At 40.4% G+C, this 19,583-nt stretch overlaps 1 protein-coding gene across 1 annotated transcript in view; it reads left to right on the top strand.

Moving 5' to 3' along the window:
• CPS1 (carbamoyl-phosphate synthase 1) overlaps positions 1-15,475 on the top strand; it is a 118,477-nt gene extending 103,002 nt beyond the window's left edge. The window contains exons 35-39 of the mRNA XM_058664251.1: positions 2,603-2,701; positions 11,637-11,696; positions 12,418-12,530; positions 13,946-14,075; positions 14,805-15,475. Coding sequence (XP_058520234.1) covers positions 2,603-2,701; positions 11,637-11,696; positions 12,418-12,530; positions 13,946-14,075; positions 14,805-14,903 — 501 coding nt within the window. The 3' untranslated portion in view covers positions 14,904-15,475. The remainder of the gene's footprint in view (positions 1-2,602; positions 2,702-11,636; positions 11,697-12,417; positions 12,531-13,945; positions 14,076-14,804) is intronic.
• The last annotated feature ends 4,108 nt before the right edge of the window (positions 15,476-19,583 follow it).

Here is a 19,583-nt window from a genome sequence, read left to right on the forward strand (position 1 = left end):
AGCTGAATTGTCTCAAAGGACTTACGAATTTTAATTAAAGAAAAAATGTACTTATTTAGAACAGAATCTAAATTTTCAGTTATATTTTGTCATGGGAATATAATTCATGTATGCTTTTCAAGTATATCCCTAAATGTCTGCATAAATCTGTTCTGGAGTTTTTAATTTTCACTTTAAGGTCCTCAAGTCTGTCTAACAGCACCTCATTCCCCACCTTGCTAACATGACATCGTCTCTTTGGATTTTTACTAGCAGTCTGTAAAATGATAGTGTTAGAAAGATCATAGGCCTAAATATTGTGAAACCTTGTGATACATGCAAAATCCCATGAGCATTTAAAACAATCTTAACCTCCTTAGGATTATCTAAAAACTATAATAGGACTGGCCACTGGATGTCCCTATTAACTTGTGCTAGGTCTGTGTCAACTGAAAGTTTCTTAAAGAATGTGAAATGTATTTCTTTAGAAAACTGTCAGATTCTAGAAAGTTCTCTACATGTCAGTGTCAAGACGTTTTATGAATCACCTCGCCCTTGACAGACTTACTGGATACAACTTTCAGATTCTCATCAGTGCACATTGGAGTGGCAACATAAGACTGGGAGGCATCCTTGTTTCCTCTTGGCATTAAGGAAAACGTGGAAGGGGAAAAATTCTTAATTGCAACAATATATGATATTTTATATGGTTGTCTGGTTACAGGCAAGATCTATGATGAGAAGCCAGGTCAGACAAAATGCAGACAGTAAGGAAAAAATACACATTCTCCTTGTCTCTGGACTCTTAGGAAGTAGACTCTGAGTTCTTTTGATGCTTCTTTTAATTTGATAGGCTAGAAACCCCAACTTTAAAATGAGGGTGCAACATCACATTTCCAGCCATTATAAAGTGACTCCCTTTAGGTTACTCTTGAGCTCATGGTCACTAGAAGTTGGTTCTGTTTTCAGTTGGCCTGGGATTCATAATGAAACTCTTCCCTTGTGTCATCCATTTATTCCTGTGTGGAAAATCTGTCTTCAGTGCTTATGCCTATTCTACTGACATAATTCATTATTGGAGTTGTTGAAATATGAAAATACAAGAAAAATTAAAAATTCAGTTTCCAGTTGTTATCTATTTTAAAGTGCAAAAGAGGTAACTCTTTTTTAAAAAAGGAGGTAATCTTTTGTTAGAGTCCTATGCAAGTGTCATAAAGTGTAATGATCTGTTTCACAATAGATATCAGAATAGTAATTCTAATATAGCGGAATTAAAAGTTTTCATGTGGCTTTTGGTAGGACAACTAAAACCTTCAAGTTCTGAGGATATTACGAAAGGCTCTTATTTTTCTGGTGGCAAAGTTGGAATGTTAGTGCCAACCTTTTTTGGAACATTTGACTGAATTCTACAACTTTGTAGAAAATTGCTGAATCTCTTCTATGTCTTGCAATATTTGTACTTAGGACAGGATTGCCCCATCTCTTTCAGAAGAAGTTTAGACCTATTAGTTGATATTGCTTGTTGGTTGGCAGGTACTTGGTTAGAATGTTCACTGCTGAGAGACAAGCAGAATGTGCTTGTGTTCAGCTGGAGGTTACAGACACAGGGAGGAGTTTCCTTGTTCAGTAAGAGAGTCATTTGCTTAAAGAGTGAATTTACTCCCTTCCTGACAGATAAAAGTTTGACTTTCTGCTGTTTATATGTATCATGGCATGATAGGTATAGACAAAGGGAGAAAAACCTAGGATACAAAATGGTATCATGGAAAATAATATAAAACAAGGAAAACTGGCTTTTTTTTTCCTAAAAAAGTAAAGAATGATTTGAAGTCATCAATGTTAATGACTATAATGGATGTTTACTTGTGCCAATCATTGGTTTGCATTGCAGAACTGGTTCTTCTTGTGTTCAGATATGCCCGTTGGCCCCTAAGGATGGTAGCTATTTCCTCATAGTTAGATTTTAGCATAGCTGTGTTGGCTGAGGCCTCTGTGTTCCTTTATATTGTATGCTAGTTTGTGAATTGCCTTTTTACGTATGGTTGAGGTATATGGGAATAGATGCAAGGTATTTTAGTCCATTTTATAAAAATGATCATTAATGAGAACAGCTTCCTTTGAGATTTTCATGGAGTTATTAATTTTTCAGAAGATATCATAAGTTGTGTGAAGTGATTCCTAATGCATAGATCAACAGCTAGTCATTCCCATTACTAAACTGTGAATTCACACTCAGCTGTATACTAAATATGACATATACTGTTATTGAAATGTTTGGTTTTATTAACATTTGGAGACTCATCACATTATGGGCCAGAAGCTGTGATTTGTATCAAATAACTCACAGTAGAATCTAGTTTGTTGCTCCACTGAGTGTTGTTGGTTAGAGGAAGAATTGCTTACTCATTAATTATGCTTAATTAAAAACATAAGATGCACCTACCCTGGCCAGCCTTTTAATCCCTAGATCCATATTGCAAGGTCTTTGAGCAACAATATTAAAATGCAGGTAAGGTATCTAGGAGTAAAGTACTTTCCATTTATATTTTTGTTTTGTGTTTGATTAGAGTAATGGACTGTTATTTACTTTCTCTGTTTTATTTTTTCTTTTAATCCCACATAGGTGGCCTGCTTTGGTGAAGGTATTCATACAGCCTTCCTAAAGGCAATGCTGTCCACAGGATTTAAGATGCCCCAGAAAGGCATCCTGATTGGAATCCAGGTAGGAGGGATGTGGCTATGGGTGGACACCCGTGACCACACTGGGAGTTCCTGGGAGAATTGATGTTTGTGCTTAAAAGACATGAAATTTGTGTCACAAACCACTAAAAAGATAGCAAGTAATCATAATAATGGGCATTTGATTCCTAGTTGTTTTCTAAGCTTTATTTTCTGTTCTTACAGCAATCAATACAAAAAAAGTAACCAGGGAAAGAAAAAGTCAGTAATGAGGGAGAATTTTTGTGAGAGGAATGTAAGGGTATCTTATCACAATAATGTTCTTCTATTCCTTCATTGTGTGTTTTTATGTTATGTTAGTAGCTTTTTATTTTTAGCCATCCAAAATAGACTTTCAAAAATGTTGGGTGTTTCTCCAGGACACACACTCTCTCTCTCTTTCTCTCTCTCTGCGACTCATTCATGTCTGTGATGCCTAATGTTCTTTCTACAAATACTACCTTAAAACCTACATTGGCCATCCATAGTTCTAGCAATCTGTTGGATACCTTATCTGAATGTCTCAAATCCAGTGTTTCTCAAACTGAAGTCCTATTTGTCCTCTCCTGACCCCTGCTGCTTTCTTCCTCCCTGCGCTCCAATGAATCCTTAGTATTCTAGCTTCTACTAAATACCAAGGACTTAAAATAGAAGAATACATAGACATTCAGAATTTTTCTCAATCTGACATTCCAGATTGGAAATTTATGATAGACAGTTAATTAGTGATGGCCTGCATACCCTTCATTCAGTCTAATGTGAATATTTTTGGAGTGTGATGATTTGCTAGGTCTTTTAGGACAAAATAGGACAAGATACTAATAAATGGATACGTAATACAATGCAAAGAGCATTCTTGGTTTATTATTTAAAAGGAAAATGCAATATTAAAGTAAAACAGCAGACAAAAAACTTCTGTAACCCCTTGGAGTGGACTTTGCAAGAGTTCACATATATTCTGTCCTGTTTTCTAAGTTTCTGGGAAAAACTACTGGATGTTTCCCAACTGGTCATTCACTTTCATTTAATATTTGTAATTCAGGAATCCTATAAGAACAATGGAGAGGACTATAGCACACCTCTGCTGTGCTGCTAATAAATTCACACCCTGCATGGTTATATAAAAACCAGTAAAAATGTAATTAGAACATACCTGGGTATTCTCAAGCCATTAGGTGATTATTACAGGTATCATCACATTAGGGTGTCTTAATATGAGCAAATTAGTGCTGGAGAGTGGATGGGTAGTGGCTTTGGAGAAGTTTCTGCAAGGAGTCTCTTGGGATGTTGCTTCATAAAGGTGCTAGAAGGGCAATGGTGAACAGCCAGGACAGCAGCTAACAAGACGACTTGCAATCGTGAAGCTTAATGGCAGTTTAGAGACAAATCACCCCACATGAGAACCTCATCACATCCTAAATGGGTATTAAGTATTATTAAGTCCCAAGTAGGAGAGTATTTGCCTAGCTTCTAGTTGTGCTTAAAGTTTAATGTGAGACCTGGGGGCATTCAGAGGAGACCATGTCCTTAGTCCTCATCTTCACAACTAATCATAATAGTGCTAACATTTTAAATTACCAGTTTAGGAAGGCAGTGATGTATAAAATTGTGCCTTGTTTGGTTCTAGTGCTGCAGGGAAATGTGAAGGAAAAAAATTGATTTGATCCCTATGAAGTATTTGTGTGATTTTGGCATCAGTGAACAGAATTTTGCTTTGTAGGAAGAAAGTGGTTTTATAGGGAAAAAAGTTTTCTTGAAGCAATAAGGATCTGGCTATTGAAGTTTTACTTTTCAATACTTTCTATGTACAAAGAAATCAATGTTGTAGCAACTGCATTAATTGTTTTTTTTAATTTATCTTATTTTATTGTATAGTTGTTGACAATCTTTACATAGTTAATTATGGTTAACAGAAAAAAAAAGGTTCAGGGGGCATAGGGAAGTGGGTAATACTATTATGTCCATATTGTTTCCATCGTGTATCTGAGGTAAAGGGGGATATTGAGGGAGAAGCCCCACCCGGTTTCCCGCCCACCCCAAGTCCCAGATGTAGCGCATGCTCTGAGATATTTGCTCAAGTAGTTTTAATAGTTCTCCAGTTATGAATCGCTGCCAGTTTCGCTCGATGAGGTCATCCACTGATTGATATGGTCCATCATAAAGTCTTCGTTTGCCCAGTATTTCACTGCCAACATATAGCTGAGATGAATGATTGCCCTGTTCTGTCTTCTGTCTCTTCTTGGTTAGAGTTCTGAGTCCAGCAGTTCGATTGGGGAGATCTCCAAAGAAACTTTGAGGTATTCCCAGACTAGATTCTTGTATGTTCTAGCAAGCACAGGGCCCGGCACAGTCCATCACCACGATCAGCTGGTGGTTGCAATTGCTGGGTTGGTTCTGTTTTCAGTCCCGACTTCCACTGGAACCAATGGGTGTTGCAGTGCAGTCTGGTTCTGCCCAGCACATACTCGGCCCTTCAACCAGTGGGAGCTGCAGCCTAGTCAGAGCGACCCACAATAACCCCCACCAGGCCCACCCCCTACCCTGGTTTGCCAGTATGTGTAGCGGTAGACCAGTCTGTTCCTCATACCATTTGGCTCTTGTACTTGTCGATGGGTATTAAAGCTTAGTTCCATCTAACCAACTCAACTATCCAGCCCTCATGGATGTTGTTGAGTGCCTCTCTGTCTAGCCATCCCAGCCCCCATCCTAGTTTTCATGCCTTCCCGTGGGAGTAGTAACCCAAGAGGGGGAACCCACTATTTCCCTCCCGGGTCTCTCTCAATCCCGGTTGATGCACTCTTTAGGTGGTTCTGTGATTTGACTTGACAGAATTGGCCCCCGGTGCCAGCTTCTGCCAGCTGATGCTGTGGCTAAGCCAAAACAACCCTCACCCACTCTAATGTATGCTTGCACCAGTAGGAACAATCAGCCCAGCCTGGCTTTTCCCTGATCTAGTCCACATGAGGCACACAGGTGTTGTAGCCCTGCTTAGTCTGGTCTGTCCTCATCCCAGCCCATGCTCTCCAGTGGAGTAGCTGTCCTGCGAGGGGACCAGCCCTTAATACCCCTGCCAGCTCTGTGCCTCCCTTCCTGGTTCTCAGGCATGCTGGTTGGGTGCTGCAGTCACATCCAGTACAGGAAACCACGCCCTGGCATTCCATAATGTGTACTGGTTTTGTCACAACCAAACCTGGCCCGACCCACACTCTGTTCTGGTGATTGGATTTGCCAGTGGATGACATGAACTGATTCAGCCTGGTCTGCCCTCCGACCCATACCAAATGTATGTCAGTGGGAAACTTTCCATGGCCTATTCTGGGCTGTTTCCTATCATGCTTCTTGCGCTTATCTGCAGGGACTGTGTCCTGCCAGAGGAGTTGCCCAGGCTCCTCCATCAGAACCCCTCCCAATGCCAAATTTTGCATATACCAGTGGGTCCTTGAGCCAGTCCTGCTCAGTTCACCTCCTGTCCTAGCAGGAACAGTGGCTTTTCTTGGCTGGCTTTCACCCCATTCTGGTTCTTGTTGTTGGATGTTTCAGCCCAGCCATGGCTCGTCCATACCCACATACAGCTCACACATGGCTCAGTAGGGGGTTGAGACCCAGCCTAGTCAGTCCCACATCTACCCTGGTTCTCCATGACACCAGATGGTGTTGGGGTCTGAACTGGCCTGGTGCATCCAATCCCAGCCCACACTAGTGCCTCGGGAGACTACAACTGTTTCCTAGATAGAACGCAGCCCCCATTCCAGCACACGTGCCCCTTGGTGGGAACCTCAACCCAGTTAGGGTGTCCCCTTACCTTCCCAATTGGGCCTGTTCCTAGCCGTAAATCACGTGCATGCCCGTGGTTGCTCTGAGGACCAGTAGGTGCAAGAGCCTAGCTTGACATGACCTGTGCTCCATCCTGGTTTCTAGTTTCACTTGTAGGCTAAGGTTTGCTCAGTCCTGCCCAGTACATTCTGTTCCATTACCAATTTACACATCTTGGAGCTACTATGCCCTGCTTGTCCGACCCCCAGATCTGGGCCACGTGTTCACCAGCGAGAGCTATGACTCGCCAGGGGAGTTTCCCAAGTTCCTCCACTTGATCCACTCCCTGACCACTGCATTAATTGTTACAGAGATCTCTCTTGGTGTGTACATATATAAGGTTGGGAATTTTAAAGGTATATGTGAATGAAGGTTATTGCTAGTAAACAAGTTGGAAGGCATCTAGTTAATGGGGGGATTACATAATAAAATTTAAGAGAAAAAGTGCTCACTGCATTTTTGGTTTATTAAAGTAATCATTTATTTATTATGATGTCATATGGGATTCACTCACAAAAGGCATTGGTAGCCAATATTGTTTTTAGTTAATTTGCTTTTCTTATGTACAAATGAAAACAAAATCAATATTCACTTCCTTCCTTTGAGGTAGAGGCCTTCTTTTCTTGACTCCTTCTGACACTGACTAAATGTCTGCTGTGAGTATAAGGATTTAATGTAAACATCTTAACTCATCAATTTTGCATGACAGTTTACAAGAGAGAATTGAAGAAATATTGAGTGATGGAAAAAGAGACTGAGGCAGGCAATATTTGTATTTATTGTTGGGAATTTAATAGGCATTTGAAATAGGCTTTTACTAATAATAAATGTCATCCATTTCTCAAAATTTAGGAAGGGATTATGTGTGCTTAGTGTGGGCACTTAGTAGGTGACAGTCTTCCTGAGTTTTTATTTCTCTTCTCATCCTCATCATAGTCTTTCCCACAATCAAATTCTTCATTTGATTCACATTCCAGTTGAGTTGCATGGGTTGAATCGCCTGGGAAACTCGGAAACAATATAACTGTACTAATAACTGGGAATGAAGAATCAAAAGAGTCTAATACACAAGAATTGTGTCCACCAAGAGGCTTTGTGCATATGAAGGCATTTTTAATGCAATAAGAGTGTAACAAATGCTTATGTGGCAACAAAATTACCCTTGATTTCCCTGCAAAGCTTTCAGTTACCTTTTATCCACAAAGGACTTGTTTTTAGTTGCTGTGGATAGGCACTCCTCCTTGTTTAGAGGTTCTCTGGAACATCCCTGAATGATAAATGATTTACTCCAGAGTAGATCAAGAGCACTCACTGCTTTTCCCCATCTGATTGGGCTATTCAGTGATGCTGTGGAGTGGCTAGCACCCACCTGACATCTGTGTTCTCAGCATTGCTCAGAAACACAAAGCATTCTATTTGAAAAGACAACTCCAAGTGACATAAATAACCTTTTCTCTTCAATATGGAGTCATTAGGAAGCAACTCTACAGTTGTCGATCCTGATGTCCCTGTGGACTCCAGAGGCATCACAAAGCATTAACGCGACTTTGGTTTCTGCAGCTAGAAGTTGGATTAATGTGAAAATGATCATTGGAGGAAATATATATCTATATTTCATTTGAAAGCATTTCCTTCCTTACAAACATCTCTACAAAAATAAATCAGCTTGTACTTTTCACCTTTCGTAACAAATGGGTTTCTTCCACAGGTATTTTCAATCTGCTTTTAAATCTGAGGCTACTCAGATGCAAGCTGACAGCTGTAATTTTCTTTTTGTAGGGAGGCTGTTTTATGTGTCACAAGTGTTCAATACATGTTTGATAGGAGTTTATAATGTGCTTATGGAAGCCAACACCCCAGACCAGAAGGCAGAGTAGTTCCCTGGCTGAGAACTGCCAATACTGTCATGTTGGATATTTATCTTTTCCATTTGGGGGACAGCATGAAACAGCTTCATAATGAGGTTCTGCCTGCTGTTGGAAGGTCTTGGAGGACTTGCTGACTTACTTTACTTTAAAACAATGAAGAAAGGAATATTAAATTTTAGTACTTTTCTCTCATAAATTTTCATTGTGATTTTGGCCAAGGTTAATGCATTTTGACTCTGAATTACAATATGAATGAAGGATACATTTCCTATACAACATATCCTCCCATTCTCAAATGTATGCATGCTTCAAGCATCCAAAGGGGATCCAAAGGAGATCCTCTCCTGTAGTCCCTAATTCCTGATATGAGATGAGGTCCACATTTCCATAGTTAAAGAAATTCCCAGTTGATACTGATGCTGTTGGTCTGGTGACCACACTTTGAAAAGCACTATACTTGTGAAATGGCATTTTAGAGACCAGCTTAGAAGTTAAGGTTGTAATCATTGTCATAACATGTTAGTGACATATCCCCTTTAAAAAAACACTTACTCATACATTGGAAAGTCAGAGATATACAGATTGTGGGAGGGAGAGAGAGAGGGAATCTTCCATCTGCTGGTTCACTCCCCAGAGGACTGCAGTGGTCAGGATTTGTCCAAGCTGAAGTCAGGAGCTTCATCAGGTTCACTCATGTCCCAAATACTTGGCCCACCATCATCCAGGTCATCAGCAAGGAGCTGGATTGGAAATGGAGCCATGGGAATATGAACTGGCATCCATGTGGGATGCCATGGTAGCAGGTGGCAGCTTCACCTGCTATCCTGCTTACACTGCCACCTCTAAGATTTTTTGAGATTGAGAATAGTTACTTCAGTACATTGTTCGTGTGTCAGTTAGTCAATAAGTTTTTTTGGCATATTATTAAGTCTTATGTGATGCAGTGCCTACTTAAGTTTGTTCTGTTTAGCAGAATGTTATAATGCAATGTTCCTTATGGGAATTTAACGAAGTTAATTCATTTTGCGAATGTCATGTGTATTTTCCATATATTGAAGAATACAGATATGCTGTCTAGTTCAGTCTTATGCTTTCTGAGCAACAGGCAAACTTGAACATATGATTGTACTATTGTTTCACCTAACTTATTCTTTTTTTTTAAAGATTTATTTTATTTCTATTACAAAGTCAGATATACAGAGAGGAGGAGAGACAGAGAGGAAGTGGAGCTGCCAGGATTAGAACCAGCGACCACATGGGATCCTGGCACATTCAAGGCGAGGACCTTAGCCACTAGGCCACGCCGCCAGGCCCTCACCTAACTTATTCTTAAAGAAACTTCCACATACCACATTATATTGTCCTAATGTCAGTAAAAGTTCTTTTCTGGCCTTTTTACTATTATATTTTATATTTATGTCTATCTGTGAGCTTCTTTCATCTGAACTCATTTCTTCTTGTTGATCCTAAGTAGAAATGGAACGGAGAGCTACTACCCTGGGCATGGTTACAATTCATGTTCTAGAAGACTGTTGTGAATAACCTCTGAGCCTGTCTTAGCTGGGATTCATCCAGTTGCATTTATCTTTGCTATTTGCCAGTAGTTTCCTCTCATAAAACTGTAGTCCTGGGATTGAGAGGGCAGAATCTAAAAGAATTTTATATTTGAACATAGTCTTTGGGGTCTTTTCCAAGGATTTAGATCTGTTCTAAGAGAGCCTCAGCAAGTCAATATTAGGAGGTTTTCTGAGCTGAACATGATCAAAATTGTGCGAGGAACCTGACATATTTGTTTTTACACCTCCCAGTTTCTCACACTGAAATAAGATCGTGCTTAGGATTTATTTCTGTCATCCCATTAATATGATTGTAAGCAAGTTACAATGCATTTGCTAAAGTACAACCACTTATGCCATCTATTTTAAATTTTGCTTACAATGTTGTTGAGGAAAAATGATCCCATTAAAGAAGAATCTATAAGTTTTTAAATACTCTAGCTCTATTACACACTTGTTAATGAGGTCAGGGTCTGGATTTGGTATATTTGGGTAAGTCACTTAGCTTCATTTTCTTTTGACCTGAGCACTGTCTAACAAGTACTGGCTCTTGGATACAGGATGTAGAATCAGAATTGGGAAGTCCCTGTTGGTAGATGGCAGGAATCCAGGAAAATAGGACCCTAGTGCTTGGCAGGACCATGTGGGGTCCTAACAACCACCCAGAAACAGATGAAAAGAAAATATCCAGGAGTGGTTGTTACAGGCATTGCAGTAGTATAAGTTGTCTCCAAGGACACCTGCATCTACTTTGGGGTGATGGATTCTAGTGTTGCCTCTGTTTCTGATCTAGCTTTCTGCTAATGCACACCTTGGGATTCAGCAAATGGTGATGCAAATGCTCACCTCCTTGCCACCTACATGGGAGATAACAGCCAGGATTCCAGTTCTTAGTTCTGTCCTGGCCCTGGCCCGGCCCTGGCCTAGCTCTTGAGTATTTTGGGGGATCAACCTTTCACTCTCCAATTCTCTCTTGTTCTGTCACTTTGCCTTTCAAATAATTTAAAATAAGTAAATAAACATTAGGTAATAAAACTATCTTAAACATGAAGAATATCTGTGTAGAAATAAAAGGTAAATATACAGAAGGGAAAGTTGATTTGGACTGTAATTCTAGCAGTTGGCAGAGGAACTCATATTGAATTTTCAGGGTTCAAGTCTGCCTCTGCTGGACTGCCATTTCCTAGGTTCGAAAGCAAAGGTACAGAGACAGAAATTTAGTCTCTGAGAGGCTGAAAATAGTGATTATGTGATAATGAATATTTCTGAGAACAATTGATGGGCCAGGGATTGCTAAATTGTAGTACTAACACTTAGTAGTGTTTACCTATGCATTAGCTTATACTCACATAACAGATACTATTACTATCCCCATGGGACAGATGAAGAAATGACACCATTGATTAAGTTGTTTGTGACTCTGCAGGTTGCTTAATTGTGGAGAACCTCAAAAAATAGACTAAATAGATTAAATAAGGAGCTAAAGTAAAAATAAAAGCATAGAACAAGACAATGTGGAAAAACTTTCATTTACATTGAGAATAACTAAGAACTCATACTAAATATAGAAGGATACAGTGGTAAAGATGGTCATTGAATTGTTGACCCAGCAACAATGTCTCATATGATGGTATAAGGGAATGCCATATTGAATAAGGGGCATTGTAAATTTAGAAAGTGAATTTTGTAAAATTTCTTTCAGCAATCATTCCGTCCGAGATTCCTTGGTGTGGCTGAACAACTGCACAATGAAGGTTTCAAGGTATGTTGCATTAAATTTTGGGAGGTTTTTGGTCAGCATTGAAATCTTTCTACAAAGCATAATATTCCAGAAATTTATGATGGTAAATAGTACAAGCTATGTCCTTTTATCCTGAAGAGTTTAATTAAGTTTTTAGTTTCAAAACTCCAATAGAGTGAAATAATTACAAATTTAGTTTTAAGTTTCAACGTTCCCACAAAGTAAATAGAAATTACCAGTTAGACAATTTACCTTATGTACAATTGGTATAAAGTTTCAATGCATTTCCATATATTTTCTCTTCCTTTATTCCTGCTTCCAAATGAGGTCATAGTTCAATGGTTACAATTACAGTCCAAACTTTGCAATGAATTCCTCACCTGAATACAATGTCTGGTTTAGCAAACTTTCTCCTAGAGCTTGGAAAGTTAGGGGCAAAGTGTCATAGGGATTTCTTGACCTGGTAACAACGAATTCTGAGCTACAGATAATTTTGTGTTTTTATCTTTTATAAAAGCAGCTGCAACTGAGGTTATTACATCCCCCCAAATATTTTTAAAATATTGAAATGATCTTTGCCTCATTTTCTTCCTCCATGTGTTTCCCCAATACCTTCTTATTTCTTGTATTCAGTCATTTCTTCTGTTTTATGTTTTGAATGGTTTATGATCACAGTGGACCTTCTTGATTCATGAAGACCTTTCCTATGACTTAATAACTGATTTTCCCATTTCTAATGCAGCTTTTTGCCACAGAAGCCACGTCAGACTGGCTCAATGCCAACAATGTCCCAGCGATCCCCGTGGCCTGGCCATCTCAGGAAGGAAAGAATCCCAGCCTCTCTTCCATCAGAAAGTAAGGGCTGGGCAGATGGTTTTCTGTGTCCATGAGGTAGATATGGGATCCGTTTGGGGAAGCAGCAGGATATGAATATTTCCCTTACTCAAATGCAAGTCTTTGAGAATTGAAAAGTGAATAGGAAGTTAGTTGATAGTAATGTTTTACTCTCATGAGATTTCCTGTTATTTTGGAGCATGCAGTGATACCTATAGTCATGATGACAGGTAAAACACTTTGTAGTAAAGAACCTTTCCCTGGTTGCATGTGGAAGGGCATGAAGAATGTTTGTACTGTGTATGAGAACTCTTTAAAAAGTTCATGGAAAATAGAACTAAAAAATGTAAACTGCACAGCTTTTTTTGGTGTACACACAATTTCCAGAAACTTTTTGCTGACTATATGCACATATACATAAGCATATATACACATACAGATATATGGTATAAAATTGACCAGCTACACTACAAAGTGGTTGTACATCAGTGCATCGGTCAATTTTTGAGCAATTGTTGTATGTAGAAACTATGGTGAGCACCATGATAATATTATCCATTGGATTACCTACTTGGCGACTTCTTGATTCAGTTTTTATGTCTTAAATCATGTCACCAGTAGATTTTTATATGACATACCATTTAGAAAATTGCATGTACATTTAGAAACATCATTGTATCAACACTTACAGAAATAAGTCAAAGATTAATGACTAGAGAATCCTTTTTAGTTGTTGCCACAGCTCTTCCAGTGACTACAGCAAATCAAAAATCTACACAGTATACTATTTGTTAAGGCTCATAGAAGTCAAACTATAAATCATGATCAAGTTAGCAAGAGAAAGCCATTATGTTCAGGCCTTATAGGGCTTCCAAGAATTCTATAAATGCCTTTCATATAGCTTTGTAAAACAATAATTAACACTACTTCATGCTTTTGAGATTTAAATGCCTGATAGTGCTTATATGGACCCAGCAACAGAATGTCAAATTACTTGATTCAAAATCAGTGGTCACCATTCTCATGTTATTTGCTGAGGGCCATTGGAAACCTGAAAGCTTGAAGTGAATTAATGGGGTGGGTGTGTGGAAGTGTAAGCAATTGCAGTGCTGGAGAGACCGCCTCTTCGTAGAAAAATAAGTAAATACCTATACAATTGTCAACGTTTACTATGAGGTAATAGAAGCTTAAAGAGAAAACATCTCTGCATTCCATTAATTAGATGATCATAGAATTCCTTCAAAAAACATAATGAGAAACTATAGTTCCCAATTGAGTGTAATTTGAATTACTTAGGAATAGAGACGAACAGGTGGCAGTCAACACGTCAGCAACACTGACTTGAATGGCTGAGTGATTTATGTTAGTATTCTAAAGACACTTTACAAAACATACATGTCACCTGCAAGTTTTATTTCTTTTGTTTGTTCTTCCAGATTGATTAAAGATGGCAGCATTGACCTGGTGATTAACCTCCCCAACAACAACACTAAGTTTGTCCATGATAATTATGTTATCCGAAGAACAGCTGTTGACAGTGGAATTGCTCTGCTCACTAATTTCCAGGTATTTTCTTCTTCTGATACCTAGGCTGCATGAGTAGTTTATTTCTGTGTTAGTCTTACTCAGTATATACGTCTCTCTCTTTCCCCTTAATTTTAGCACTCATAATATAGATTTTTTTTGTTAGACTTTAAAATAATGATGTGAACATCGCAGGCTATGACTTAAATTGGAAGTCAGTATCAAGTACTAGTGATAATCAAAAGCCCAGGATAGCCACGGTTGTCTCATTATCATACTACTAGAAACAAAAAAAAAAAGCAAAAAAGAACAAAAAAAAGGAAATGATAATAAGGCATAGAATGTGAGATAGTTACAAACCTTTGTTTTATTGTCATGCTATGAAAGCAACTGGTGAAGAATCTTTGATGTAGCATACAAACTTGTCAGATTCACAGAAAATGGTCGCATGAACTGTGTTTGATTTCATTTGTATCTGACCTGCCAAATTTATCACAGGGAAATTTAAATATTTAAAATCTGTTAACTTTGTGCACATATATTTTTCCTTTATAAATCGGTTTGAACCTGCAAGATTGGGGGCCAGATACACTTGTTGATGGTGAGGTCTCAGATATAAGAGCAAGTTACATTAAATAAAAATTTTTATGCCTTTCATCCCATGCCCCTTTGAAAATTGGTAGCAGTCACTTGTGACTTTCACCACTGACTCATTAGACATTCGCTTTCATCTCGTGGGGGTTGCTAAGATTCCTGCCATTATACTTTCAGGTGACCAAGCTTTTTGCTGAAGCTGTACAAAAGTCTCGCAATGTGGACTCCAAGAGTCTTTTCCACTACCGGCAGTACAGTGCTGGGAAAGCAGTATGAAGAAGCAGACACCCAGAGCCATCCTCCAATCAACCTGAGCCACCTTCCGGGAGGAACTGATTTCAAACTTTGTTTCCTAGAGATGAACGTTGAAACCCAACTTTATTTCACTTCACTCTGCTATGCCACTGTACTGCATCTTTCACAATTAAATTGTTATTTTTTTCCCCTCAAAGTATACTTAAAGTTCTTCTAAGTTTGTTCTTTATGAGATTTCATCCATTTACTGATAAGTTTTTGGTGGACGCAGCTGCCATATGTGTATATTTGAAGCTAACAAACATTTTATGGTGCTGATTAAACATGATCAAAGCTGAAAAGTAGATGTTTTATTTTCTATATTCTCTTCATACTATAAAGATGTTCTTGTCATTGTTTTTAAATAGTGTCTACAATACTCAGGACATTTCACCAGGGAAAAATCGTGTAAAATTTGGTCAAGTAATATAAAGATTTAGTTTATGTATACCCCCCTTCAATTTGTATTTCTGTATTGCCTTTTTTGATGATTGTTCACACCTGCCTGACTAATCCAAAAGCATCATCTCTTTTCATGGTACTGAATTTGAGGCAGTGGGAGTGAGGTCTTCAATGGGTATTATTTTGCAATTTTAGTATATGCCACCAGATAATACAAACACTGAGGTGGTTTTGTTCTTTTTTTTTTTCCATTGGATTTTAACTCAGGCCAAATGAAAGCTTCAGATTTGTGTAATTTTGTCCTCTCCCCAAGCTTTGGACTAAGTTGGAAGTTACAGGTTATGTTGATCAACCCATTCACTCTCTGCACCATGAATTCCATATACTTTTAACTCAGTGGCACCATTTCTTTCACATCCAGGAAAAGTTTTTCTTCAAAGGGAAGACTTGATTGCTTATAAATGTTTTGTGTTACTACAGGGTTGTACTTGTGAGCTTTTAATAAAACACTATGAAGATAAAGTACAGTTATATTCTCGTATTCATTCACTCATTCATTTTATCTGGCTATACAAGTGATTTTAATTCTGTTTTAAAACATAGTTGGTGCCTATTTTAATTGCTGACTTACTATGTCAATACACAACCATATAGAATATGTGTAAGGTAATTTTAAGAGTGTTGAGGTTTTGAGCCTGGTGCAGCAGCCTAGTGGCTGAAGTCCTCGCCTTGAACATGCCAGGATCCCATATGGGCACCAGTTCTAACTCTGGCGGCCCTGCTTCCCATCCAATTCCCTGCTTGTGGCTTGAGAAAGCAGTCAAGAATGGAGCAAATCCTTGGGACCCTGCACTCATGTGGGAGACCTGGAAGAGGCTCTGGGTTTCTGGCTTCGGATTGGCTCAGCTCCAGCCGTTGTGGCTGCTTGGGGAGTGAATCAATGGGTGGAAGATCTTACTCTCTGTCTCTCCTCCCCTCTGTATAGCTGACTTTGCAATAAAAAAATAAACCGTAAAAAAAGAATATTGAAGTTTTGACAAATTTGGCTTTCATCTTTTTAAAATCCATTCCTTGATTTTAAGTCTTTGTGAAATTATGTGGTCATATACCTCTTACATGTGGATCCTTTCAAATATACAACTATGACTGCATATTAATGACTTCCACAAATACATTATCAACTTTTAAACAAATGTCTTTTATAATACAGAAGGAAGGACCAACTCAATCTGAGATGGACCCATGTTGTTTTATGGAGATGGTGCCAATGGACACTATAATGCCATCCCCCAAAATTATCACCCAGAGGAATTACTTTCTGAATGCCATAAGCAAATCAGTTATTAATAGCTTTTATCTCTTTCCATGTACTCCAGAGTTTATTGATTGCTTCTTTGAATAGATCTACAGGAAAGATTTTCAGATATCATCATGCTAAAATTTCCTTTCCTCTTCCGTGTAATCTTGAAATCCCTGATCACTCATTTATTCACCCGAAAGTATCTAATGCTTTTCTGCAATGCTTGTGCAGGGTCTACCCTATTGGACTCGATCGATCCTATGTGGTCTGTCCTAGTCTCAATATTTTGATGCTTTGCTGTGACTACACTTCTTGTCACCATTACCAACATCTGCATCATCACTATCACTACCACTGTAATAATATCTAACATTTTTGGACATTTGCTACTTTGCAGACAGTTCCAAGTATTTTACATGAATTAACTCATTTAATCTTTAAGATACCCCTATTTGTAGGAACTATTAGCTCCACATTATAAATAAGGAATCTTTGGCATACAGAAATTGAGCAATACATTCAACACCAAACAAATTGCATATTTCTTTTTTGGTAACTGCTATGGTGATGAAAGCAGACATGTAAAAATAAATCAGTTTTCACAGTGAAGAAAATGCATTATTTGCAAAGATCTCAAAAGGCCACCTTGGGATTTTGAATTCATGTGTTGGCTTGGGTAATATCTTATACTTTTTGGGAAACCAGAGGGCAAAAACACTCATTTACAAGGATTTTGCCAGTGATTTAGGGTGGGCCTCAGGACAGGGCGTTTCAGGCCTGGATCCCAGATGCCAGCTACCATGTGCACATGGTGAGCTGTCCCTGGGCCTGCCTGGGTTTGGGGGCTGCTCCCTTCGGGTGAGTACACTGAGGGGGGAGGTCTCCGTGACTGGGTAGGTCTGTGGCCCACCCACCGCCCTGATTGGGCGGTGAATGGGATTGGGGAGGGGCGTGTCCTTGGGCATGGGGGTTTAAACATCCAGCATCCTCCCGGCTGCTGGTGGGCCTCAGTACAGGGCGTTTCATGCCTGGATCCCAGGCGCCAGCCACCATGTGCACGTGGTGAGCTGTCCCCAGGCGGCCAGTGCGCCATTTGGCACCAGGCTCTGCTTGCTGGCTGCCCAGCCAGGGAGCTCTGGGGTTTTGGTTCTTTGAATCACTGCTTAGGTAGCTCCAGGTTGATCCCATTGTGCTTCTGGGATCTGAGTCAATCCTAAGGATTCCCAATGACAGTTGAAGAACTTGTAATTACTTAACAATGCTGAGCAGTGAACACCAGTTCATGCAAAAGCTAAGGGTCAGGGCTTGTCCAGCAGGATATCCTATTACCTGACATGATGATGGATCAGCTGATGGGTCACATTAGGCAGGGCCATAACATATCCGGGGTTAGATTCTGTGGGGGATGTGTGGGCCACACCCTGTGGAAATTCTGGCCCCACTGGTTAGCTCAAGAGATTGGGTGGTAATGGACTAAGCTAGGTGTGACCTAGGAGCCTGCCATCAATCACAGGTAAAGGAACCCGTGACAATCTGGACTGGTCAAGGCAGCAGCACTCGAATGTGCATCCTGAATAGGGTGTGGGGTGGGCCAGGCTGCAAAATTCACCAGCTCATATACGGCCAAATGGAAGGCCAGACTGCACCAGGCACTGGCCTAAAACCCATTGGCATTTATGAGAATTGGGTCTGGGAGTGGATCAAGTGGAGGAACTTGGGAAACTCCCCTGGTGAACATATGGTCCAGACCTGGGGGTCAGACAAGCTGGGCAAAGTAGCTCCAACAGTTGGCTAATGTGTAAATTGGTAATGGAACGGGATGTACATGGCAGGACTGTGCAAACCTTAGCCTACAAGCGAAACTAGAAACCAGCATGGAGCACAGGTCATGTCAAGCTAGGCTCTTGCACCTACTGGTCTATGTGAGTCAAGGACGCTAAGCCAGTGTCTAAGGCAGAGGCCAGGACAAGTGAGGGACTGAGCCAAGCTGAGTCAGAGCAACCACTGGCATGCATGTGATTTACGGCTGGAAACAAGCCTGGTTGGGGAGCTAAGGGGACACCCTAACTGGGTTGAGGTTCCCACCAAGGGGCACGTGTGCTGGAAAGGGGACTGCGTTCTATCTAGGAAACAGTTCTAGTCTCCCTTGGCACTAGTGTGGACTGGGGCCGGATGCACCAGATCAGCCAGACCCCAACACTGTCTGGTGTCCTGGAGGACCAGGGTAGATGTGGGACGGACAAGGCTAGGTCTCAACCCCCTACTGAGCCATGTGTGAGCTGTATGTGGGTATGGACGAGCCATGGCTGGGCTGAAACATCCAACAACAAGAACCAGAATGGGGTGAAAGCCAGCCAAGAAAAGCCACTGTTCCTGCTAGGACAGGAGGTGAACTGAGCAGGACTGGCTCAAGGACCCACTTGTAGGCTCAAAATCTGGCATTGGGAGGGGTTCTGATGGAGGAGCCTGGGCAACTCCTCTGGCAGGACACAGTCCCTGCAGATAAGCGCAAGAAGCATGATAGGAAACAGCCCAGAATAGGCCATGGAAAGTTTCCCACTGACATACATTTGGTATGGGTCGTGGGGCAGACCAGGCTGAATCAGTTCATGTCATCCACTGGCAAATCTGATCACCAGAACAGAGTGTGAGTCGGGCTAGGTTCGGTCACGACAAAAACCAGTGCACAATATGGAATGCCAAGGTGAGGTTTCCTGTACTGGATGTGACTGCAGCACCCAACCAGCCAGGAAGGGAGGGGGCAGAGCTGGCAGGGGGATTAAGGAGGTGGTCCCCTCGCCGGACAGCTACTCCCACTGGAGAGCATGGGCTGGGATGGGGACAGACCAGACTTAGCAGGGCTACAACACCTGTGTGCCTCATGTGGACTAGATCAGGGAAAAGCCAGGCTGGGCTGATTGTTCCTACTGGTGCAAGCATACATTAGAGTGGGTGAGAAT

Source organism: Ochotona princeps, chromosome 5 (assembly GCF_030435755.1).
Source record: "Ochotona princeps isolate mOchPri1 chromosome 5, mOchPri1.hap1, whole genome shotgun sequence".
Taxonomy (NCBI): Eukaryota; Metazoa; Chordata; class Mammalia; order Lagomorpha; family Ochotonidae; genus Ochotona; species Ochotona princeps.